Below are 26,996 nucleotides of genomic sequence, written 5' to 3' on the forward strand. Positions count from 1 at the left end.
ACCGCCCTACTCCCGAAGGACTCAGGGCGGTGAACAGCCAAAAGATAAAAAACACATAGTACAAACGTTAACAAACCATTTAAAAATGTTGAAATATCTAGCCATAAACCTGCTTGCATTACAACTGACTGTAAATTCAGAAGAGACTATTTCAGAAGACTCTTTCTGTATATCTTATGAAACAAGGCAATTGGTGAGCTTCGTTCAAGCCTAGGTAAAGGTAAAGGTTCCCCTCGCACATATGTGCTAGTCGTTCCCGACTCTAGGGGGCGGTGCTCATCTCCGTTTCAAAGCCGAAGAGCAAGTACTGTCCGAAGACATCTCTGTGTTCATGTGGCCGGCAGGACTAAACGCCAAAGGCGCACGGAACGCTGTTCCCTTCCCACCAAAGGTGGTCCCTGTTTTTCTACTTGCATTTTTTTATGTGCTTTCGAACTGCTAGGTTGGCAGAAGCTGGGACAAGTAACGGGAGCTCACCCCATTACTAGGGACTCAAACCGCTGAGCTGCCGACCTTTCGATCGACAAACTCAGCGTCTTAGCCACTGAGCCACCACATCCCTTTCGCTCAAGCCTACACAAGAGTAAAGTGTAGGGTGGGCCTTCTGATCTTGTATCTTCTTCAAACATGTTCAGCTATAACTTTCATAAAACTTGGGCTGCTGGGAATTGTTGTGTCACATCCAACTTATTTGGAGAATGTAGGACCTTGAAGCTATTTGTCCTACGAATATAAAGGACTGATCCGTTACTAGAGTTCAGTCTTCTCAGTCCAAATTCACTCTGTAGGCCGGATTTTTCTTTTTATTATATAAACCAGGTCAGTGTGGGTCACGTATCCTTGCTCATGTTTTGCCTGAGCCACAGCAGACAGCTTATTATAAAGTGTGTGTGTGTGTGTGTGTGTATGTATGTGTAGAACTTACTGTTTCAGACAGTGGTCAACCAAATTATCATGATATGGAGAAGTCACAGATCGTTCTGAAGAAGTTCAGAATGTTCTATTCCTGTCCTGGAGCGGTATGTTTTACATATATTTAAAAGTTTCCCTGTTTGTTTTTTGGATTTAACTAATGATTTGTAGCCGCCAACAAGAAGACTTGCAAATCTGAATTCCCCCCCCAAAAAAGGGGGGGAGAGGGGAATAACCAGGACATGCAAATGCACATGCATTCAATAAAACAAGTTTTATTGCATCCTGTGGGAGATCGGACTAGTTGGCCTTTGAGAATGCTTAAATTCAGGGAATTAGGTTTTGTTCCTAGCTGACATTTGCGTTCAACTAGTCACAAATGTGGAACAGATATTAGTAATTGCAGACATTCTGCTGGCTGTCAGTTTAAAGGAAGAATATGCAAACAAGCTATCTTCGTAGCTTTTGTAGTTTTGGTAGCAGCCTTGGCACAAGAGGATTTTTTTAAAGGGGGAATAAAATGTTAGGCGGGCTAAGATGTTAGGTGGCTTAGTGGCTAAAACACTGAGCTTGTTGATCAGAAAGGTCAGTAGTTCGGCGGTTCGAATCAGAGGTGAAATGCTCCCGGTTCGGATCAGATCGCCTGATCCGGTAGCAATGGCGGCGGGTGGTTCAGAGAACTGGTAGCAAAAATCCCTGTGCCGCCCCCCCCCCAATGCCCAGCTGAGCCGCGTGATCATCAGAGGCTGTTTTTTTTTTACTTTTAAAAGCATTTTTTCTACAACCTCTTCAGCCTAAAAAATGCTTTTAAATGTAAAAAAAAACCCTCTGATGATCACGTGGCTCAGCTGGGATCGTCAGAGGCTTTTAAAAGTATTTTTTTCCCTACTGCCTCTTTGGCCGAAGAGGTTGCAGAAAAAAATGCTTTTAAAAGCCTCTGGCAATCCCAGCTGAGTTGCCTGATCGTCAGAGGCTTTTAAAAGCATTTTTTCTGCAACCTCTTCGGCCGAAAAAATGCTTTTAAAAGTTAAAAAAAAAAATTGGCCACGCCCACCATGTCACATTACCACCCCCATCAAGCCATGCCCACAGAACTGGTAGTAACAAATTTTAGATTTCACCCCTGGTTCGAATCACTAGTACAGGTATCCTGAATGAGCAGGGGGTTGGACTAGATGACCTCCAAGGTCCCTTCCAACTTTATTACTGTTGAAGAGAGTGACACAAACATTGGTACAAAACATTGGTATTTCGAGCAGTCTTTTCACCTATAGCACAGCACTGAAAAGCAAATTCTAGGACTAAAGTTTTTTAGTTCTTGGTTGCCTCTTTCCTATGTTACAAGTTCTCCTGCTAATAACAACAGCACAGGAGTAAAATAAATAAATATACAATTGTCAGCTTTGGCTCTAAATTTTCTGTATTTAGCAATCAAGGATATCTACTCCCCTACTTATTTAAAAAAATTTAAAAATCCACATGAAAGCCATCCAACTTTTCCTTTTGAAAAAGAAGATGCCTCTCAATCTCTATTGAAAATGGATTCCTTACAAAAACTAGGTTTTTGCAACAACAACCATTTTCTGAACCGACAGTTTGGAAGATGATTATAAGAGTGGCTTTGGGGGGGGGGGTGTCATCCTTTTCTTCCTATGTGAAAGAGGCAGTTAATAGCCAAGTTAAGACAATTATCGGGATGAATGTAGATTTGAAATCCCAACTGTTGCAAAGGATTTTCCAAGGGAATCAAAATTACAATTGGAATTTCGTTAAAAAAAAAATAATCACAGACTGATTGCTCTGCCAACTTGGCCTCCGTGACCTGCAATGGCCTTTCGATGTGCTGAGGAACTTTAAGAAAATATCAGAACATTATCAGACATTTTCTTATCTCGCACAATTTCTTCAACCTAAGTCTTCTTCTATCTGAGTCCCTTCAGATTGGCTTATATTATTTTATAATTCTAATTGGGATGCACTTAACTCCAAAATGCCTAAAACCATTCTGATGCACTTATGAAAAAAGATTATTATTAATAATTTGCAGAGCAATTGTCTTGGCTGATATATATTGCTTGCTTGCTGATTCAGAGAGGAAGGTGACTCTTGTTCTCATTTTACCAAGTACAAATTGAGGCTGAGAGAGCGAGCAACTGAGCTAAAGGCCATCCAGAGGATTTATTGCTGACTTGTGGTTTAGCAGATAAATGCTAAGGTTCCCTTGTAGCAGATTGACCACGTACACAATTAAAATCTGTGCACACTGTGATATAGTTTAAGAAAAGGTGTTGATACTGGGCATTGTGCACGCAAATTCTCTCACTGGAAAACCAGAAAATGTACTTTCAGAGTAGAGGTGGGGAACTATATGGCCCCTTTACGACTTATGGACTTTTTAATTCCTAAGCCAACATGTCTGCCTCAGGAATTCTGGGAGTTGAAGTTCACAAATCATAAAAGGGCCTGTAGTTCCCCACCCTTACTTTAGAGGTTTTTTTTTCCTGATGTGGAAACTGAAAAAATGTTGGAGTGTAGTTTCCTTTTTAAAACGGAATAGACGAAACCGAAGACACATTTAATCATATGTGCAAAAGCAAGAGAATTGTGGTGACAATGGAAACTTCTGCAGATGAAAGTATAAAGGATGGGTTTGTGGACACAAATGCCTCCTCAAAGCAGAATAAGGAAAAAAGGTTGGCCTCAGAACGTATCAGGAGCAGGGCTTTTGTTTTTGAAAATGCAGCAGCATATAAATTAAAAATGTTTAAAGAAGGAACTGAGAGAGCACATTTTCTCCTTCCGTTTAGTATTCTCCAGTTTCCATAAAAATGTTTTTCTATCTGCAGTTGGCTTCAGCTTCAGGTTGGATCATAAACAGTGGTGGGATTCAAAATTTTTTACTACTGGTTCTGTGGGCGTGGCGTCGCTTGGTGGGTGTGGCAAAGGAAGGATACTGTAAAATCTCCATTCCCTCCCCACTCTAGGGGAACGTTACTGCAAAATCCCCATTTCCTCCCGATCAGCTGAGACTCAGGAGGCAGAGAATAGATGGGGGCGAGGCCAGTCAGAGGTGGTATTTACCGGTTCTCCAAACTACCCAAAATTTCCGCTACCATTTCTCCAGAACTGGTCAGAACCTGATGAATACCATCTCTGATCATAAAGTGTACTGTGTAGTCTGACAGTTTTGTTTCATTATATATTGCTAATAGTATGGACAAGTGTTCCTCGTCTTACAACCACAACTGGGACCAGAATTTCCGTTGCTAAGCAAGGCAGACGTTAAGTGACTCATGCCTGATTATATGACAACACAAGTTTTAATTGTTTACGCCTATGAACGGTGTGGCCTGCCATCTTCTTCCAAAGAGGCTCCTCTTTCAGTGTAGAAATCGGAGTCCACCATGTTGGAAGAGAAAATATGATATGTTTACATTATTTTTGCTGTAAGCCGCCCAGAGTCCCTCGGGAGTTGGGCGCCATAGAAATGCAATAAGTTAAATTAAATTAAATTAAGTTAAATTAAATTTACATTTAGCCTAGCGGCCAGAAGAAGTTCTTGTGAAACATTTTGTGTGCACTTCACAGTGTTTCGTAATGGCCGTCCTTTTGCCTGTTTCACGTACCTAACGGGCATGAAAGCAAGCTCCTTTTCTTTATTGACTGGTTCGGCAAGTTAATAAAAAAGGAGAAAATGAATACATTGACTAGGAATAAAACCTTTCAGGATTGGGTCATAAAAATCATACAAGCAATATCTTGAACCGGTTTCCTTTCCGAGCCTCAGGTTTCGGTCTCTGGTAAAACGAAAGTGTTTTGAACCCAGAAGGTATTACTGCTTTATGGGTGTTATAAATAGCCCTGGTGTGTTTGCTGTACTCAATGAAGAGCAAAAGGAAAGACTTGATATTTGTTCAAGAGCACTTTGTAATATAGTGAGAATTGCGGGAGGTATAGTTGACACCGTGAATGTTAGCTGGGTAGGGTAGCCATTCGTTTGAATCTTGCCATTAGATGAGAACTCGCCCCATGCTGAGTGCTGTTAAGCAAGGATCTGTATCTCCCAGTCTAGACAGAAATTCGGATTAATGTTATACAGTAATAAGTGGTTTTTTGATTTTCTTTATCTGATTTGAAAAAAAAAAAACCCCATCCACTTTAATTCAGGGCTCGGATAATGAGGAAAAATTACAAGAAACCATAATTAATATACACCCATTTCTATCTGAGCAAAACTATATCCTCACTAGTTTTCTAAAAACCATAGCAGAGAGGAAACTTCCTGAAAATATTATTTCTGATTGTTAAATCGACATGCAAAGGACAGCATTCCATCCTTCTAGCCAAGTCTTCTTTCCTTTTTTTTTTTTTTAATGGTTCCTGGCTATTTGCAGTTATGATGTTTGGAAATTAGAGAGACTATATCAAATCAACTGTTCTTCTTTATGACCTTTCCTAACAAAACTGAAAGCTCTGAGGAAGCATACATCTCACTTTAGGGGAGGTAAGGGGTTGTAAAATAGATCTTGGGATGAATATGCCCCTCATGTAGCTTAACTAAGCTTGCAGTTCCTTGCAAGAGTCGAATATAATATGATGCAGTAAGTATAATCTTGCCTTGATCAAAGACGTATTTTGAGCATCCTGCCTTCCACACACTGGCTCATAAACACAGTGGATCTTTGTTTGAATATAAATCTATCCGCCATGCAATTTGGTTAAGATGCAGAAAACAATGCATGCTTTCTCTAAAATTATAGCCCTGTGATTCTCAAATATTGTGATATTCTGACCCCTAAACTGATGAACTTCTGTGCTCCCCTCCCAGTAAAGCAAATTATTTCATTAGATGAGTAATACTCAAAAACCCAAGTTTGAGTTCTAAGGCAACGGTGTGATCCCCTTCAAGTTGCTTACAATCTGCCGGGAAGTCTTAATCTACTGTAAAATTTGTGAATCAGTCCTACAACTTAACTTTGGTTTCAGCCATTGGAAAACATTTAGTTACAGAAGGACCTTCATGTGCATTGATAGCTGCTAAAAGATGGAAAGATGTACAATTACTAAAAAAAATTACCAAAAAGACAAAACAATGTATCCCATTTGACTTTGGGTTGCAAAATAAAAAAAGACTGGTCACTGGGGGAGAACTTTCCTAGAATGGCTGACCTGGTGCATAGACATGGAATGCTTTCATTAATAATTTTTGATAAATAAATGCACAGAATGATAAGAAAACAAAAAGGATGAAGATAGGAAGAATGTAAGGATGAAAGGTGCAGAGTTTGTGTGTTGGGATGTGGGCTGAGGAATCTCTCTACACAGTCCAGCAAATTAAGGGTTGTACTGTAGTTGCTGGAGGGACACGGTGGCTCAGTGGCTAAGATGTTGAGCTTGGTCGGCAGTTCAGCAGTTTGAATCCCTAGTGCCGCGTAACGGGGTGAGCTCCCGTTACTTGTCCCAGCTTCTGCTAACCTAGCAGTTCGAAAGCACGTAAAAAATGCAGGTAGAAAAATAGGGACCACCTTTGGTGGGAAGGTAGCAGCGTTCCGTGGCCACATGACCACGGAGACGTCTTCGGACAGCGCTGGCTCTTTGGCTTTGAAACGGAGATGAGCACCGCCCTCTAGAGTCGGGAACGACTAGCACATATGTGTGAGGGGAACCTTTACCTTACTGTAGTTGTTGTAGTTGAACCGTGGAGGAGATGAGAGAGATCAGACGAAAGATGTGGGAGGACTCCTCGAAATGTTCATATTGGTTCACAAATTTCTCACCAACATTTTGGTTTTAGATTTCTCGTTGTTGTTAGATTACTCTGGTACTTTATACAGTGCTTAATTATGAATGTTATTTCTTAAAGATTCCCCCCCCCCTTTAATTTTAAGCAGTTGTCTTAAGCACTTGCCTTCTGTTTGAAGAAGCTTGGCTCTAATTCACTGTTGGAAGCTAAAACATGTTGGAATAATATGCTGGAATCATGCCGAGACTTGCCTTATTCTCAGTACTATAGATGAAAATTACTTCCCTCTGAAGGCTGGAGCATTTAAGCATGTGTGTAATGGACGGAGGTGAATTTCTGAGCATTCAGAGCAGTGATGGGGTGTGGCATCAGTCTTGAAAGAAACAGAGTGGGGAAAAAAAAAACACCGCTTCAGCTATAGTTGAAGCGGGATTATTCTTTGGAGAATAGCCTCTAATGGCAGTTACTAGACCTATTTCTCAAGAGAGCAGCTTCCTGTGGTGAATATATTGTGTGCTTTCCAGGCAGCAGCAAAAATAGTTCACGACAGTGATGGCATGGTGTGAGAAATTCCTTCTTAAGGCATGAAGCTCAGGTTTGACTTGCAGATGAAATAACTCACCTCCATGCAGGAATTCCTATTAGTTAAGGTTAAGGTAACTACCACAACTTCAGCCAGTTAAATAGCACAATCGCTTGTTGCTCACTGTTGGGCTTAGCTCTATCATCTGTAGTCTTTAATCAGGTTTTGCTGTATAGTTGAACTGAAAGGGTGGGGCGGGGGGGTGGAATCTCCTTTTAACCCAAAAAGTAGGGAGAGAAAATTTTCATACCAACATTCATCACTCCTGTTTTCTCTTGCAATAGATATTGTAAATCAAATCTTTGTATTGTGATTTATCTTTCTGTACATGAATGTACTCCTAATTCATGGATTTACAATTCCTTTCTTTATGTTTTTCAGCAGTCTTACTCCAATGAAGCCCATTGTGTTGAAGAAATTTTGAAGGTGAGTATATTCGCATTAAGAGGAAAAAGATGCCATAAAGGAAGCAGTGCTAATTTCATGTTGTTTTTTTTAAAAAAACTACCCCCTCCCCACTATAATGCTATTCATGTTTCTTTGCTGCAGAACTTAATCAGTAGGCTTCAAGCAGAATACCATCTTGAATGTTTTAAATAATTTCTGGTTCCAGGCCAAAAAAAAAATAGAAGGACTACAAACAACACATTGTCTTGTGTTTATCTAAGCGGATGAGCTATCATTCTCTGAAATTTTGGCTTATTGGTTACAAAAAAAGCATTCTTGTGTCCTGCTGGGCTCCTCATCTTAGCACAGATGACCAAGAACTTCCTATCCAAGCTTAAATTTATAAGGGAATCCAATGTGTGGTTTGTTTTATCTTTAATAAAGCAAGGATCCCAAAGACAGTTTCGCTTCAAACTTTGGCTTGTTGGAAGAAACACAAGTTGGGAATCCAAATAATACTTTTTTGATTGGGTTTCCTTTTTTTTTTTTAAAAAAAAAATACTTTTGATTGAAGAGTTTTTCAATACTAAAAGATAGTATAAACTAAATTCAGAAAAAAGAAAAGGAGGGGTAGAATTTGGATTGGGTTTCCTATGCGTATTGTGATATTCCTTCTCTTTTAATGCTGCCCCCACACATTGCTATTATTTATCACATTCAAAACTGTAGAGAGGAAATAGAAGATAAAGGAATGTGACAGGAGAAGAGGATAGCATGCATTCCTCGGAATGCAGAGTGTTCAAATATTAAGGAATCAAAGGTCTGACTGTTTTGATGATAATTTCAAAGATCACTTCCAACTCTAGGTTGCAAAAGCCTAGAAAAATAATGTTTCAGTTACATCCCCATGTTACTGTTGGAAGGTTTTCTTATTCTTTTTTGCATCTGAGGAAGTAATAAAGTTAGGAATTAAGAGCTGATTATTGTTCTTCTCAATTTCTTCTCAGGAAATGACCCATTCATGGCCACCTCCTTTGACAGCTATCCATACTCCTAGCACAGCTGAGCCTTCAAAGTTTCCATTTCCTGTAAAGGTGAAGAAACAAAATCTTTTCATTCCATCTATGTGAATTAATGTATGTCATTCAACTCCTTTTAGCATGTGTTGTTTCTAGCAGAGAGGAAAAGTTTGCAGGACAAAACAAACAATCATAAAAAGATAGTTTCTTTCATGCAACTGTTGGCTTTGAACTAATCTCTGTGCGCATGTAAATATTCGTTATGTTTATGTTTTTGGCATCATTGTTTTGTTTAACATGTAGCTTAAATGCCCCAAGCCTTCTACAACCTGGGAATACACTCCACAAGAGTAGATGCAACTCCCAGAATTCCCCATTATGGTCATACTTGCCTGATTATTTTAGGAGTTGTGTAGAGCGTCCAGAACAAATTAGCTCTATGCTAGATTTATTCATTGTGCCCAAAGACATAATTCCTGAGTCTTGCAATTTGCAATGCAATTTGATGTCAATTGCATTGCACCAGTGGTGGGTTGCCCCCGGTTCGGACTGGTTCTATAGAACCAGTAGTAAAACCGGCAGGAGGCTCCACCCACTGACCCAAACGTCATCATAAGTGATCTGCGCATGCGCAGATGTGAGCACAATGTGAACCGGTAGTAAAGGTAAGTAGAACCCACCCCTGCATTGCACTCATGTCAGAAGCATTGAGACCTTCTAAGTTGAAAGAATTAACCAGTGATATCACCGTTGCCCGGAGGACACCCAGTTGCGGGCTCCTTTCACGTCCCCGACAGGAGCTGGAGCGAAGGACAGGAACTCACCCCATCCCAGGACAGCACTTGGGCCTTGAACGCGAGCTTACTAACCTCCAATTTAGCATCCTAACCACGTGAGCCACCGTGCTCCATGATTTGATATTAATAATCTCACAACTGCTACTCTTATTCTGCTTGTGCTTTTTAGCTACTTATAACATCCTGGAATTGCTTAACAGAGGTTTGATTTTTGCCCTGTTTCTTTCACATTTGAAAACATTTTTCTTCTAGTGCTTCTTGTTCCTACCCTGCTAGTTTTGTAATCATGAGAGTTGGTGGTATGTGTCGGTATGTGAACAAAATAGAGTGCAAATTGTAGGAGATGACCAGGCTGAGCCCAAGGGTGGGGTGAAACACATCATCAGTCTAGAGTCCGCACACTCGCAAAAGAGACCCAAGTCTAGCCCCCTTTGAAGTCCATGATTCTTAACTGGAACCTTGACTGTTATTAATTCATATTCTTGGGTATATGTTGCTTGAAATAAGCTCACAGTGCTTTCTCTACTCTATCCTGGCTCCTGGTTTCTTGTGCCTGACAACAGTAAATGAAATAAATGCATAATTTCCCTATTTTCTTTTCTATTCTTTTCCATTTAGAATGTTAACATTAGTACTATAGAAAGTACTATGCAGTATAATGATAGTGTAATAATATGATGATGGTAACTTTAAAGAATAAATATTTATTATGATAAAGAAGAAAGAGGAATGTAAATAGTGCAGTATTTTTCTTGCTAAACAGAAAAGAAAAGTGAGGCATTAGCTTAAGTTTGCTTATGTTTACTTTACCCCTAAAATTATTGGGTTGTATATAAAAATCCCCCCTTTTTCTGCTTTCTAGGAAACCCAGCAGCCTGGATCAGTAATTCAGAGTAAGTATAAAGACCACAGTCTAAACTTATAAACGGCTGCATCCTGCTGTTATTTGTTCATTTTGACAGATTACACAGAATTTATATTCATGTAACATGAAACGTGAACAAAAGCGAGTGGCTTGAGTGGATTCTCAGGCTTTTGGTTAGAGATTAAGTGAAGCAGTCTTTGGTTCTGATAAATTTTAGGAGGTGAACCTGTGGAAGTCATCTGATCAAAGTTTCTGCACTGAGCATCCATTCCACAGCATTTCTAACAGAAGATTGTTAAGACTGTGGTTTGTCAGTGTCATTATCCCTCCAAATTCTTTTCTTATTAACTAATTATCTCTTAAAGAGTAATGCATTTTACTCCTGTGTCCTGAAATGCCATCTCTTTTGTATCAACCATACATTTTCTCCCCTCCTTCATCTCCATGCTACAAGATTCAGAAAACAGTCCCGGCTTTCTTGAAATTAAACTGAAATAGTTTCAGCATGTGAGCAATACATTGTTTAGCTTCAGCTGTTGAGATTTTTGAAGGACCACTATGAAAGGAAGGAAGGAAGGAAGGAAGGAGGGAGGGAGGGAGGGAGGGAGGGAGGGAGGAAGGAAAGAAAGAAAGAAAGAAAGAAAGAAAGAAAGAAAGAAAGAAAGAAAGAAAGAAAGAGAAAGAAAGACATGCCACTCACCATCTGGTAGGTGGCAATGCCTAGGATTTCTGGATTTTGTTAGGCCTATAGAAGATGAGCTTAAAGATGCTGAGCTTGTCAGCAGGAGAGCTGACAATTTGGGTTTGAGACCCGAGGTCTGCGCAACAGGATGAGCTACCATTACTTAGCTCAGCTCCTGTCTACCTAGCAGTTCAAAAGCATGCAAATTGAGTAGATAAATAGGTACCACTTCAGTGGGAAGGTATTCCGAGTGTCTTTGGCATATTAGCCATGCTGGCCACATGATCATGCAAATTGTCTTCGGACAACAGTGGCTACTTTTGCTAAGAAACAGAGATGAGCATCCTGCCCTAGAGTCAGACATAACTGACAGGGAAACCTTTACCTTTGCAGAAGAATGCCTTGTTCCAACTCATTGTTTAAGATATTTGGATTTGGTTTATAAAAAAACAAAATGGTAGTTCCCATCCTCTACTCCTTTTAGATGTCACAAGGCATATTTATTTATTCATTCATTATGTATTTATTTGTTTGTTTATATTTCACACTTTTTAAACCGCCATCTTTCTCTGGGTGATGTACAATTTAATCAATAAAAAATCAAGCTTTAAAAAAAGAATAACATTTTTTTAAAAAAAATGTATGTGCTATCGTGTCACTAACACATTTGCATAAGATGTGAAAAAGAAAAGCATGAAGATGCCTATGGAGATGGGGGCAGTGATGAAATATTGAAATCTGATGCTTCAGATTATTCTGATAATGGAAATTACTACTGCTGTTAGAAAACATCATCCACCTATCCTCCTTTAAAATGTAATCATTTTGTACGTCTCTTATGTGACAATCAGAGATGGTATTCAGCCGGTTCGGACCAGTTCAGGCGAACCGATAGCGGAGTTCATGGGTGTATCCCCTCCACCCCCGGTTTTTGACGTTTTTGAGGCCGGGCACATGCACGGAAGGCTCATGCACGGAAAGCGCGTGCACGAGCAAAACACATGCACCAAAGGCAGGTGTACGCGCAGAAGGTGCACATGCGCATGGCAAACCGATGGTAAAATATGTGAAACCCACCTCTGGTGACAATGTAATGAATATTAGACGGGAACATGGATTAATTCTGCCCTCTTTTAAAAAGAAAAGAGCTTTATGGATTCTTACTCCTTTCTCAATTGGCAGCCATTCTCTCAAGCTAGTCTGTTTTAGCTTCAGTCTGTTTATATTCAGCCAACTTTATAATATTTAATGAGGCAGAGACAAATCAAACTCGTTACAAAGTTCCTTTTAAAAAAAACCCTCAAGCTGTTTGGAGGTAAATGTCTGTGGAGATTCTCAGTCATCCAAGATCATAGTTTGTTTGTTTGTTTGTTTGTTTGTTTGTTTGTTTGTTTGTTTGTTTATTTATTTATTTATTTATTTATTTATTTATTTATTATTTGATTTGTATACCACCCTTCTCCTTTCGGACTCAGGGCCGAAATAAAAACAGTTGTCTCAATGGGGCTTTTTTCTTTAAAAGAAGAAACAATTTTTTCCCCTCCCCATCAGAACTGATGAAGCTTCTTGGATGAGAAGCCAAACGTTTTCTTCTTCCTCAAGGGAAAAAGGGGGGGAGGTACCTTTGAGACCATTTGGAGGTATCATTCTTTTTTTTTTTAACCTCCCAGGGAATAAAAATAAAAATGGAAAAATTTTCAGATCTGTAGTATTACCCAAGTCATATATATATTGTGAATTAATGATCCCCATCCTAAAAGTCATACAGAGAGAGAGAGAGAGAGAAAGGTGAAAAGACAACAGAAAACTGCAAAAGATCAGAAATGTTCATCACCCCAAATCTTCTCTCCCCCTCCTTCCCCCCTTCTTGTCTTTCAGAGCAGTGTGATACGCCTTTGAAGACTTTGTCTGTTTCTCAGCAACGGACATCGTAAGTCATTGCATTTTTTTCCCCTTGGTGTGTTTGTCATTCATTAGCGAAATCTGCCAGTCATTAGTGAATGAGAGGAGATTTATTGCAGGTAGCTTTAACTTAATTGGAATGTGGCTACTGCAGAAAGAACAACTTAGGCTCTGGCATTGCATTTACATACTTCAAATGGAGATTCTGTACTTGCAGAGATATAAAATTATAAGGTTACTATAACGTTAGTAAACATGATTATTACTCTTTTGTACGAAGTATTCAATGAGTTCGACGAGGACAGAGAAATACATTCCATTGGCAAATGAATTAATTAAATTAATTATGTTTATTTGAATTGATGAGGAAGAGCAGATTTCTTGAAATGTAATGTATTGGAACTTCACCAATTCAGTGGCTGAAAGGAAGCTGAAATTCTGAAAGATTCTGAAAGGTTTGGGGGAAGATGTTAATGAAATATTTGAGAAAACAAAACCGCGTTTTTCAAACTACCTTTATAGTAGAGTTTCTCAGAAGGCTGCATATAGTAGTAAGAACCTAAAGTTGAATAGTTATTGCTTGAATTTTCAGCTGGTAGACTTGTTTTAGCCTTTAGCCATGAATAAGGAAATTATTTATTTATTTCCCGCCTGCATCACTTTTATGAATAACCCAAAGTGGCAAACATACCTAAAACTTCCTCCTCCTCCTATTTTCCCCACAACAACAGCCCTGTGATTAGAGTCATTGGCCCAAAATCACCCAGCCGGCTTTTATGTCTAAGATGGGATTAAAACTCAGAGTTTCCTGGTTTCCAGCTTTCCAGCCTGATGCCTTAACAACTAGAGCAAACTGGCTCTCACACTTTGCATGCAGAGTTTCCACTGCAGGCTGAGCAGTAAGGCTATTACAATTTAAGAGACTTCGTACGTTATCGGTGAAAACCCAATTTATCTATGAAGAGCTGCCTCTTTGGGTCCTTGCTTATGCCTTGATCCATTTAGGAGCGTAGATTCAGTCTTTTTTAAAAGGATTGAAAACAGATCAAGTTAAAGTCTCAATCTGCAACCATTAAGAACAACTGCCAATTGAAGTATATGGTATTGGGCTGAATTACCAGGTGTAAGGCAGTTTTCTGTATTCCTCTTATTTATTTCTGTAATGTTCACAATCTTTTTTTCATTTGACCGAAAGCTAACAGCTATCTCTGTTTGTTTGAACATTTAAATATGGATATTCTGCTTTAATTGTCTTGAAATGTATGTTTGCCCTAAGTTAGCTGCCTGGAATTTGGGAACAACATGATATTCTATCAACTTTTTTTTTAACGCGTAAAGGAGATAATTTGGGTATTTCTAAGAACTACTTGCTTCAATGCAGTTGGCAACAATTGAGAAAAATAGACTATCAGTTCCATGCAGTCAGTGAGGTTTTTTTTTATTTCATTTGCAGGTAGTTCTTGACTTACAACAGTTCATTTAGTGACCGTTTGAAGTTACAACGGCACTGAAAAACGTGACTTATCTTATGACCGTTTTTCACACTGCAGCATTCCCGTGGTCACAATTGATCAAAATTCAACTGCTTGGCAACTGACTCATACTTATGATAGTTGTCGTGTCCTGGAGTCATGTGATCTCATTTTGGAAAATTTGGGCTCAGTTGTGGTCGTAAGTCAAGGACTATCTATTATTTGCCCTACAGACACAAACAATTTGTTTCTGAAATACAGGATATAAATAAGATCTTTTCCCTAGCAAAATTAGATGTTTGCCTTAAGCTTGACTGTGTTTGAAATCCCAGGAATGTTTTAAAATTATAGCAGGGCTTTTGCTGGTATATCTTAGCTGCTGCTTCCTTAACAACAATTTCAAATGTGAGTCTCCTCCCCCTGTGTAGACTCCAGTGTGATTTTTATTTGGTTTTGTTCTGTAGGGGGAAAAAAAAACCCAGAAGTGTGTGAGGAGATAAATGTATGTGGGAAGAAAGCTCAAGGGATTTTAGAGAATAGCGTTGGGTTTTCTTGAAGATTAACATCTCTGCCAAGGCTTCGGTCTTACTTAAGCAGAGTGCAGGTTCCATCCTGCCTAGCTCTTCTAATAGATGAATAAATTTTTCCAGTCAGCAACTCTTCAGAATTTGCCACTATGCCAAACTGTTTGTAAGTAAACAAAATGTTTACCAGGTTTCATTTCTGGAGACAGGCTGATGCCGAAAACAAGTGAGGACAAGTAAATAATAGCCAGTGAATTATCAAAAATTTTAAAAAACCAAAACCTACCACATAATGGTTTTATTTGAACTTTCTAATGTTCCTGGAAATATCCCAGGTCTCAAAAAAGTTCAAATGGTTTAATTAATCTGCTGTTTTTTCTTGGAAAGATTTGCTGTATAATATTGAGGGCACTTTTTGAAATTTTCATGGAATTCCCAGAAGAGGACTTGTTATAAATCACTCTTCCCCATCATTTAAATTTAAAGAACAAAAAGATAGAGAGGTAAACCCAGGCATGGAAGGACCGTCAAGCATCCTCATTGCTTATGCATGGTTCGATGCATTTATTTTGATAGCCCTTCCAATGTAGATCGTTGTGTGCTGGATACACCAAAACTCGGTACATTTTATAATTTTTCCAGCCACAGGAGCTGAAAATCTAGACCTGGGGCAGAAATATTATTTTGGAAAAGGATGCTGGGGCTACCCAAAAAAGAAGCAGCCCATTTTTCTGAAGCCAAGATTTTTTTTTCTCTGTCTTTTAGGGGAGGGGTCTCCAACCTTGGCAACTTTAAGACTTGTGGACTTCAACTCCCAGAATTCCTCAACCTGCAAAGCAAAGCTGGCTGAGGAATTCTGGAAGTTGAACTCCACAACTTTGCTGGTTGAGGAATTCTGGGAATTGAAGTCCATAAGTCTTAAAGTTGCCAAGGTTGGAGACCCCTGCTTTAGGGCAACCTAAATTAGCATGAAATTAAAAGCTTTCTCCTCTGAGGGTGAGAACTCATTTGTGGCCACGAAGAGTTGTAAGCTTACTAGTTTAAAGGTGAGGAAGGGAGAAGTTTGGATGAAAACATTTGTAGAATTCTGATATTTTTATAGTTTTTTTTAATGTGAGTATGTTTGTACAATGCCATAGAGGTCGTCCTTGAGTTATGACCACAATTGGGTCATAATTCCATCCTGAGTCGGTGAGGTTGCAAAGTAAGTCATCCCTGGACCCGATTTTAAGATCATTTTAAGCTAAAACATGTGGTCACTAAGCAAATTCAACTTCCTTGACTGACTTTTCTGTCAGGGAAGCCGACTGGGAAGGGGGCAAATCATGGTCAGGCAACCGCAGGACACCACGGCAACTGGTCATAAATGTGAGCCAATGGCCAAGTAGCCCGAATTGTGACCTTGTAACTGCAGGGGTCGAACAATGTACAACTGCAGTGTAAATACAAGGCCAGATCGTAAATCATTTTTCCCCCAAGGTCGTTAGAACTTTGAACTGTCGTTAAACTAACAGTGTTAAGTCAAGTCCGTACTTGCCTCTCGTGAGGGTTTACGCAGCCATATAGTTCATTTTCTAGCGTGCATTTTTTAAAATTTGTACTTAGTTTTGCTAAGTTAGTTTCTCTTGCAAGAAAGAGAATAGCAGTTATATTAGTGCTACAGTACTTAAGGCAGGCTGACTTGAAAACAGCAGAGGTTAAGCTTGGCTGATCATGCTTTACTAAGGATAATGGCTGTTTAAAGTATGCCATGCCTAATTATGTTGGGGGAGGGAGAGGGGGATGGATTTTTTTCCAAATGAAATACAGTTAGTCCTTAACTTACGACCACAATGGGGCCCAAAATTTCTGTTGCTAAGCGAGACATTTGTTAAGTGAGTTTTGTCCCATTTTACGACCTTTCTTGCCACCATTGTTAAGTGAATCGCCACAGTTGATAAAGTTAGCAACCCGGTTGTTAAGTGAATCTGGTTTCCCCATTTGGCTTTGCTTGTCAGAAGGTCAGAAAAGTGATCACATGACCTTGGGACACAGCAACGGTCATAAATAAATCTATATATATAAAAGCCAAATACCACTCGCTCATTACGAAATCTCCAGAATGGTAAAGCCTACAAACTTGCAATTTGGCACGTGTGTTCCTCTTGGCTTCTAGGTGCTCGCTAAGAAAGGATTTTTCGAAATGACCATCAGATCATTAGTATTTCACATACAGTATTATATTCACACACTCTGATACTAAGGAGTTAGACGTTCTACTCCCCCTCCCCACCTGAAAAGAACTCTGTTCCAACTGCCAGTTGCCTATATATTAACATGCTCTGATGCTACGGAGTTACACATTCTACATTAAGTTTCAGGCTGTAAGTGTCAATTTATCACGCCCGATCACATTTATTTAGTCCAATTTATACGCCACCTTTCTCCAGAGACTCAGGGCGGCTGAGTTTCGTAGCGAAGCACTGGCCTCCAGCTAGTCATAAATATGAACCAGTTGCCAAGCATCTAAATTTTGACCATATGAGCGTGAGGCAAAAGTGATAACAGTGAAAAACGGTCATGAGGTGCTTTTTTCAGTGCCGTTGTAACTTTGAATGGTCACTAAATGAATTGTTGTAAGTCGAGGACTACCTGTATAGTAAATGTACAAAATCACCCTCATGTTTTTGAACCGTGCAGTAAGCGTTCTTTCAAGAAAATACATAATTCAGACTGTTGCTACCGGGGAACCTGGTGTTGCCCCTCTGGCCTATCTCATCCCCCAGAGGAGCACTTTAAATCCATATAATTAGCGACAGATTGGTTTTAGAAGAGCAAGGAAAAAAAAAAGTCAAGCTCTTTATAACCGAGGATGAAAGGGGATTTACTCCACAGGCTTTCGAGACAGAATTGCTTGTGTGTCTTCCTGTGAATCATCAGCCCATACCCCGTGCCAAATTTAGAATAGCGGGCTTAGTTGCCCTGGAGGATTTTGTGCTCTGATATGAAAAAAAACAGTTCCAGTGTTTTGTCTGCATCCTTTTCGATTATGTCTGGACATGGGGTGTAGTCTTTGGATGTGACTGTGCTTTAAAATGGCTAATGCTTATTTTATAAGGGCAGCCAATACCCCTGGATGCTCTCCTTTCTCTTGCCAAGGAAAACTTGCATTCTCAATTAATCAGAATGGTTAACTACTCTGCAGAAGTGGGGACGAGATTTAATGATAGCCATATCTCCTATTATTTAATTACTGAGTCTACAGTCCTAAATTATCTGTATGTAGTACCCCAATACTCCCTTCCTTTCCCTTTAGCCTTCCCTTCCCTTTAGTCTTCCCTTCCTTTCTCTTTATCTCTTTCCCTTCCTTTCCCTTTATGCTTCCCTTCCCTTCCCTTGTGACCACCTGAAATCCCAGCTACCTTGAGTCACTTCAGTTGCATAGCATAGCCAACTAAAAACAAGCAGCATTTGTGCTGGTTAATTAGAGGCTGAAATCCCTCTGCATCTGTGCGCCCAAATTAAGCAGTCAGCTTTACAGAGCAAACATGGATTTCCCAAAGGGTTTTTTTTTTCATTCTTGACTTTGGCTCTCAAATTTAACACCTGGCTTTGCTGGAATGGAAGCTTCTTTTCTTGTTTACAAGAGCAGGGGCAAGCTCATTGTTTCTAGTTGGCAGTGACTAGAAGAGAGGTCAGACAGTTCCTGCATGGAGAGTGGATATTTTTTTTAAAAAAAAAAAAACTTGCATGGGTTCTTTTGTTCCCCAGTTCCTGCAAGCCTAAAAATTCAGTACCTTTAAAAAAAAAAAAAAGAAATCTGGTGGTGGTTTTGCTACTGTTTTCTCAGCTTTGCAGTGCTAAAAATTATACCTGCATTGTAAGTCAAAATTTAAGAGGACAGATTTTAAAATATTTGAGAAATATTCTCAGGACTCTTAATGCATTTTGAAATTTCACCGAACTTGAATCTCCAAATTTTTAACGTAGAATGTATCTGAAATGATTTGTTTAGAAGTCAGAATGCAGGGGTGAGCTTTTGAGAAAATGTAACTTCATTAAGTTTTGCTTTTCCTCTTAAAATTTGCTAGAAAATTTTCCCTACAAAATGTTTCTTCACATTTTTCCAGATAGAGTGATGACTCATGAATGGAGTGTCCGTCCTTTCCTGGCAAAAATCCAACAATTGCAAGGTGGTTGCTGCATTATTCATAGCTTATCTGGAAGCTATTAATAATGTGCCAATAGAGACAGTTTGTGTCTTGTCTTTTTTGAAGAAACCCATGCTAAGATAATGGGAAAATAAATAGCATTCATCTTTGGACAATAAAAGTGGTCTTTACAATGGCATCTTATTTTAAAGAGGGGAAATTATGTTTTTTTTTAGTTACGTGCACACAAACGCACACATACAAAATTCTCAATCTCAGTAACTCTTTAAGATGTGTGGATTTCGACTTCCAGAATTATGTGTCTTCCTGCTAACAGACATGAGACCAATTAGCAGTAATGTGCAACCACAAGCATGCACTGTTTGGTCTGTCTGTCTGTCTGTCTGTCTGTCTATCTATCTATCTATCTATCTATCTATCTATCTATCTATCTATCCTGTTTCCCCAAAAATGAGACCCAATCAGAAAATAAGTCCTAGCCTGATTTTTCAGGATGCTCATAATATAAGCCCTACCCCCCCAAAATAAGCCCCAGTTAAGATTGTCAGCCAGATGGATGCGTTTAGTACCGTATTTCTCCCAAAATAAGACATAACCAGAAAATAAGCCCTAATGCATCTTTTGGAGCAAAAATTAATATAAGACCCAGTCTTATTTTCAGGGAAACATGGTATCTATCTGTCCTTTTATTTTGTATAACATAAGGGAACATTGTGCTCTCGCTTCGTATTTCCCCCTAGCAGCAAGCTTGTGACAAGGGATGAACTTAAAGAGAGAAACTCAAAGTCACCCAATTAGCTTCTATGTAAAGAAGCACTAGAACGTATGGTCTCTAGTCCAGCGTCTTAACCATTATATCAAGCCAAATGTACCAAACAAACGGCACGTGGGCTGAACCTGATACCACTAGATGAGATCGCTAGGGCTTACTGCCTTAGAAGAGTGAGGAAAATCCTCAGGGACAATTCACACCCTGGTCAGCACTTCTTTACCCTCCCTACCATCGGGAAGAAGATATAGAAGCATAGGCAGCTGCACAAACAGGCTGAAGAAGTTTTGATCCGTGGGCTGTCAGACTCCTGAATGCGAAATAACATCATAACTACGTAGTATGATGGACTTGCAGGACCGGCACAATGTGTAACATGTTCACACTGGTGCAATAGGACTGGGTATTTTGTTAATATGATTTATTGGGTTAGGGATTTACTGTCTTCACTGTGAGTTGTTTTGTGTGGGGAGGGGGTGCCCTGAGGGAGCTCAACCAATCTCATTGTGCATATGTTGTGCACTGACAATAAAAGTTTGAATTGTCCACTGTGCAGAATGAAAGCCTAACAGTTCTAAACTCCTAGCAGGCTGTGGTTTTATCCTTTTGAACGATCCCTACTAATGTCTCATGAAAAGTTTCATTAAAGCATTCTTCCCGTGACGTGCTTAGATGAATGATGTGGCAACATGAAACCAGATCCCTGAAGTCCAATAGTTTAGCTCCATCATCTATTCTGCATGGTCTGTAGATCAGTTTAGAATACCCAGGAGAACTGATGAAGCATGGAATGAGAGAGTGGAATGTAACAAAATAAATCTTAAGTCTAATCAGTACCTGAAAGAGAAACTGTAAACGGTGGGATGTAAATTGATGGGATGAAATAAATTTTGTCCATTATTTTTTTTTGCACTTCCTTCACTTGTGACTATGGTAAATGCACAGTCACCGCCCACAAGATCATCCCCGTTGAACGAAAGAATAATTTACAAAAACCTTGCACCCGTTCAGAACGTGGGACGTAAACCTTTCCCTTGTATGCTTTTGCTCTTACAATTCCACAATTCTTCTGCATGCTTTTAAACTTCCTTTCCTTGGATAACTGTGTCTTGTTTGTTTTATAGTTTTTGTAGAAATCGATACTATATAGAGCCAGGAAGAAAAGGAACATTCATGCAGGGGATCTTATTATTAACTTCAATAGGTAGCTGAAGGATTTGCCTTCTGGGGTTTTACTTATCCCGACATAATCCCTTGATATATCTCCTCCTTTACATAATAGGATTCATTGTACAATACAAATGCCGAAGGACCAAACTTCATTAGAATGTGTGTTTACACTAATCAAGGCTAAACAAGGGACTGATTTCCCCGTTAGTAATTGTATTCAGTAACTTGCCAATGCCACAGAATTGTTTTGTTGTCATACGATTATGGATAATCTGGAGGCCCACCACAAAGCCTGCAATATACAGAAGGTATAATTACTTGCTACTAGTAGGGATTGTTGTTAGTTGCGAAGTTGTGTCCGACCCATCGCGACCCCATGGACAACGTTCCTCCAGGCCTTCCTGTCCTCTACCATCCTCTGGAGTCCATTTAAGCTCACGCCGACTGCTTCAGTGACTCCATCCAGCCACCTCGTTCTCTGTCATCCCTTTCTTCTTTTGTCCTCCATCTTTTCCAGCATTAGGCTCTTCTACAGTGAGTCCTTCCTTCTCATTAGATGGCCAAAGTATTTGAGTTTCATCTTCAGAATCTGGCTTTCAACCATAGCCTTGACTATACGCACTTTCGTTGGCAGGGTGATGTCTCTGCTTTTTAGTATGCTGTCTAGATTTGCCATAGCTTTCCTCCCCAGGACCAAGCGTCTTTTAATTTCTTGGCATAGCTTCATTGAACTATGCAAGCCCCTTCGCCATGACAAGTCCATGAAGGGGACTAGTAGAGATAGGAGGTCTCAATATGTTGGGTTATTTTAAATCTGCCATGAGTAAAACAGAACTTCCATAGCACAAACACAGCTACCATCTGAATTTTATTTTACCCCAATCCTGCAGTCGCTCTTTGCTATGAGCTGTATAGCCCGAAACGTATAAACTTATTGACAAATCTCTCTAGTTTTGATCCTGAATCCTTTCTGCCTAGAGTTGGCAAGGAGTCGAAGCTAAGATTTTTGCACGCAAAATGTGTGTAAATTTCAGCTGCTTTGTATATCTTCCGAAGGAGAAATATTGATAGAAATGATTAAAATAACTTTCAGACACTTTTCTTTAATACTGTATAGTTTTAAAGAGCCATGGTGGCGCAGTGGTTAGAATGCAGTATTGCAGGCTAATTCGTCAGTTTGATTCTCACTGGCTCAAGGTTGACTCAGACTTCCATCCTTCCGAGGTCAGTAAAATGAGGACCCGGATTGTTGAGAGCAATATGTTGACTCTGCAAACTGCTTAGAGAGGGCTGTAAAGCATTGTGAAGCGGTATATAAGTCTACCTACTATTACTATTTCCTTGATTGATGTTGGTGAAAACGTAGATGTGTGTAACTGTTAGATTGTCTTTATTTATGGTCAAAAAGTAGTTTGGGTGCAATCAATGCTCAGGACAAAAAAATGTTCCCACTTAATAGCCTCGCATCTATAAAGTATCAAGATTATAAACCAGCCCATTCTGCTAAAACATATTTAACAGTCAATCATACACATACTTTTTTATTGTAATGACTGATCTGATAAGAGATTGTATAATGACTCTTGCTTTACTATTAATTGGGTTAGAAGGGATATTAATAGGTCTGAATGAGCATCTGCATTTTATGAGCAGTGCAGGAATTGGTGCATGGTTGCATCTGTTCCTCTGGCTGCACGTAGACCAATCTATTCTAAGGATACCTTGCTATATTTCTTTTCCAGAGACATTGATGGTAAGACATTCAGCAGGAGAAGAGAAAGCTCTTTGATGTGAAGCATAAGCAATATTAAATAATAATGTAAAAATTCTTGGCCTGGCCTCTTCCCATCAAATTATTTTTAGTGGCTTATATCTTAACAACCACGACCTGACTATAATCTTAACCTTCTCAGAAGCTGACAGGAGAATCTAAAATATTAAATGCTGTTTTCAAGGTTTTTTTTTTTTTCTTCCAAGAAATATAACCATTCAGGATACTGGAGGTTGAAGTTCGAGATAAAAATCTCTACTTAAATCAATATTTTAAGCAACCTCATTCTAGGGCCATCACTCATTCTAAGCGTAAACACACAATGGGAATACATCAGAGGCAGGGGTGAAATTAAAAATTTTCCCTGTTGGTTTTGTGGGCGAGGTTGGTGGGCGTGGCAGGGGAAGGATACTGCAAAATCCCCATTCCCACCCCACTCTGGGGCCAGCTAGAGGTAGTATTTGCCGGTTCTCCGAACTACTCAAAATTTCCGCTACCGGTTCTCCAGAACCTGCTGGATTTTACCCCTGATCAGAGGGCCTGGAATATAGCTGTTAACATTTTTAATGAATAGTTTTCAGTGTCGGGAATCTTTATGGCTACCCACCTGAAAATTTTATATCATTTCACTGGTTTTCTTGGCCTTAAAATCTTCAAGCGCCACCCGTATGTAATTGCTGTCCAGTGGACAGGAAACTTGGGACTTAACCTGGATACAGGTGTGTGTGTGTGTTTGTGTGTGTGTGTGTGTGTTAACTTTGCCTACATCCCATCCAGAGGTGGTATTCAGCCGGTTCGGAAGAACTGGTAGTGGAAATCACAGGTGGGCCTGCCCCAGCTCTATCTTGTCCTAATTAGGCACGTTTTTGAGGCCGGGCGCATTGTGTGGAAGGCCCACACGTGAGCAAAGCACATGCACGGAAGGCCGGGTGTATACGTGGAGGTCACATTTCCGGTGCTGGGTGAACCGATAGGTAAATTATGTGACTCCCACCTCTTATCCCATCCATACGTGTTTATGGACCATTCTCTTTGTATATATTCTCCCATTGAGAATATTATAACCTGTGCTTTGATATAAGGTATAAGCAAACATTTGGTAAACCCTGTTTGAACAGGGACGTGAGCAGACAATTGTCCTTGGGCATCCTGATAGTATCTTGAGACATAACAGACACTGTTAGCTGGAGGAATGTTTTAATCACCACAACCTGTGTATGGGAATTGAACTAATTATCGATTTAAGGTCCACAAATGCTGCATACAAGGCGTTCCAGGAAATGCTGGGGTACTTGCTACCTGCTCTTCAGCCAAAGAATAGAATAAAATAGGGTAGGGTAGGGTAAGGTTGAGTTGAGTTGAGTTGAGTTCTTTATTGGCCAAGTGTGATTGGACACGCAAGGAATTTGTCTCTGGTGCATAAGCTCTCAGTGTACATAAGGAGAATAAAATACATTCATCAAGAATAAAAAGATATGACTACATTTTAGGCACTCTAGTAATTTCCAAATACATGGCACAACAAACTTTTATCAATCACAGTTGTGTGTGTGTGTGTGTGTGTGTGTCGCCCACAGGATTGGGGGAAGAGGTATACTTACAAAGGACTGCCAGCTGGCAGGCTTAAATAAATAGATCTTATCTAGAAACTCTAATCTCTTGTGTTTTCACTTGGATTTGTTATCCATCACTTTGTTCTCTTGGCTCTTAAAAACATTATTTGTTTGGTAGCAAACCTCTGCCAGGGATCATCCCCAAAGTGATCATATTTCCGCATTTTGAGAACAGCTCAATATACTGTACTCTTCAGTTTCTGTGGATATATGAAAAAAAAAAAATTAACACGTTGAGCACAATGTTGAAGTTATTGGAAGGAGCAAAGAACTTCCTTATATTTTCAGAACTGAAACCAAAACATTTTAGGGTGCTATTTTAATGATTTTTATTTTTAACTCAATTCAGCTATGCATTTTTTGAAGGTTTCCTGCATATATCACATATAGATTCTCATGATTTTACAGGTAGCTTTGAAAAAATTAAGAGTTTTAAGTGTCACATATTTTCTTATTCATCACAGAGGTACTATTGGATTAATTCTCTTAATTAATTAGAACAATTTACTTTCTTATTTTAATTTATTAATTTGTTGTGTTACATATCATTAAATTGTTCTCGTTTGCTCAGCTGCTCACAGCTGTTCTCCAAATCTCAGTAAATGTAAACTAGACATTAATATACCACGTTTCATTTTATGACAAGCTTTTAAGTAGTTTATTGTTTGTGACTGACTTAAAAACATTTTGCTTTGCCTATCAGAATTGTTTCAATGCCTAGGAATATATCACAGAATCACATTTATAGGAGCATATATTGTAGATTTTCTTTCATGGCATGGCTGTTTTATGTATTAGGCAATGCGTATTGGAGCATGAATCTCCTTCTCTTTTGAGAGGATGTGGTTGGGTTGGTTTTTTTGTTTTTGTTTTTTACAGTGCAAATCTGAAATTCGTGTTCCATAAAGAACATTTTCTGAAAACTACTGTGTCCACCATAATTTACCTAGAATGCTTTCTTTACTAAACGGGAAAGTTTACAAAGGTAAAACTTTTCAATCTCGCCTGTGAACATGGCATATAGAACCCAAAATCTTTGCAGGAGAATTAAGCTTGCATTTTCCAAAATAAATTCGTGGTAGTTCAAGTCTGAGTACTGATCTGCATTGGTGACTTCTTTGCCTTTCAGAACACTGCATAAAGATCTAGAGATCAGTGACAGTGAAGACTGCGACGATGACCAAGTTAGTATCTCTCTCTCTCTCTCTCTCTCTCTCTCTCTCTCTCTCTCTCTCCCTCCCTCCCTCCCTCCCTCCCTCCCTCCCTCCCTCTCTCTCTCTCTCTCTCTCTCTCTCTCTATCTATCTATATATATATATATATATTTGTTTATGTAAGTTTTCACGGGTATGTATGTGTGTATAGTTAATATTTCGGGTTTCTTCCCGTGTAATTGTGGATATATCCCTAAAAGGGTAGTAAAAATTCCAACTGGCCCCGCCCCCATCTATTCTCTGCCTCCCAAGTCCCAGCTGATTGGGGAGGGAATGGAGATTTTACAGTATCCTTCCCCTGCCACGCCCACCAAGCCACGCCATGCCCACCAAGCCACACCCACAGAACCGGTAGTAAAAAAATTTGAAACCCACCACTAGATACATAGATACATAGATACATACTCACCCTCCCTCCCTCCCCCCCTCTATATGTGTGTCTGTCTGTCTGTCTGTCTGTCTGTCTATACACACACACACACACACACACACAACTATGAATCAGTCTTTCCCCAACCTTTATTTATTTATTAATTAATTTATTAATTTAATTTGTATACCGCCCTTCTCCCAGAAGGGACTCAGGGCGGTGAACAGCCAGAATTAAAAAAAACCATACAAATACAAAAGTTAAGATAATTGAAAAGAATTAAATCACTGGCTTCCCAATTTAAAACCCCAAATCCATAAAATTTAAAATCCCAATTAAAAACCATTTAGGCTAGGCCGGCATGATGAAATAAAAACGTCTTCAGGGCTTTACGGAAGGTCCAGAGGTCCGGGATCAATTGTATTCCAGGAGGCAGCTCATTCCACAGGGCGGGTGCCCCCACAGAGAAGGCTCGCCCCCTGGGGGCCGCCAGCCGACATTGCCTGACCGACGTGTACAACTCACAAAATTGTGTACAACTCACAAAATTCCTGACCTTTGTGCTGTGCTGGCAAAGAATTTTGAGAGTTCTAATATAGTGCATCTGTAGGGCACATGGTTGGGGTAGATTAATCTTTCAAATACGTAGACTGCATTTACATTTTTCTGTGGTCCATTTTCTGTATGGACTGGTTAAACTAAACTTTCTCTTTTTCATTTCCCTTTTATCAGGTTTCTGATAAACCGTCTTCCTCATCAACACCTCCAAGGTACAATTCCATTATGAAGAATAAGAGGGGATTGTGGGGAGTGGGGCTTGATGTAAATACTCACTATGTGTAACTAGAAATTTCTGTAAAAGTTTTCAGAGAATAGGAAAAGTTAAATGAGACGAGTTAAAACTTTTCCCAGATATTTGTAAGGAAGGCCTATTTTGAAACCAACAGAAGCTATTAAAACTCGGAAAAATACTGAGTGTTGCTTGAGCTCAAGACTGTGATAATAAGAAGGAGCAAAACGGTTATGTCCTTAATAATTCACTGCACATCCAGT

The 26,996-nt window shown here is 39.5% G+C and overlaps 1 protein-coding gene across 15 annotated transcripts in view; it reads left to right on the forward strand.

Annotated features, from left to right (window-relative positions):
• AFF1 (ALF transcription elongation factor 1) overlaps nucleotides 1-26,996 on the forward strand; it is a 174,353-nt gene that overhangs the window by 114,828 nt on the left and 32,529 nt on the right. For 8 of the 15 annotated variants that reach the window (XM_034440438.3, XM_087875115.1, XM_034440440.3 and 5 more), the window contains 6 exons: nucleotides 7,620-7,664; nucleotides 8,633-8,719; nucleotides 10,304-10,334; nucleotides 12,867-12,918; nucleotides 25,490-25,544; nucleotides 26,676-26,713. In XM_034440438.3, the coding sequence (XP_034296329.2) occupies nucleotides 7,620-7,664; nucleotides 8,633-8,719; nucleotides 10,304-10,334; nucleotides 12,867-12,918; nucleotides 25,490-25,544; nucleotides 26,676-26,713 (308 nt within the window). Of the gene's footprint in view, nucleotides 1-7,051; nucleotides 7,312-7,619; nucleotides 7,665-8,632; nucleotides 8,720-10,303; nucleotides 10,335-12,866; nucleotides 12,919-25,489; nucleotides 25,545-26,675; nucleotides 26,714-26,996 lie in introns of those variants that run through there. The other 7 variants (XM_087875112.1, XM_087875116.1, XM_087875113.1 and 4 more) reach the window with 2 other exon arrangements.

Source organism: Pantherophis guttatus, chromosome 8 (assembly GCF_059756535.1).
Source record: "Pantherophis guttatus breed Tessera chromosome 8, ASM5975653v1, whole genome shotgun sequence".
In the NCBI taxonomy this organism is placed as follows: Eukaryota; Metazoa; Chordata; class Lepidosauria; order Squamata; family Colubridae; genus Pantherophis; species Pantherophis guttatus.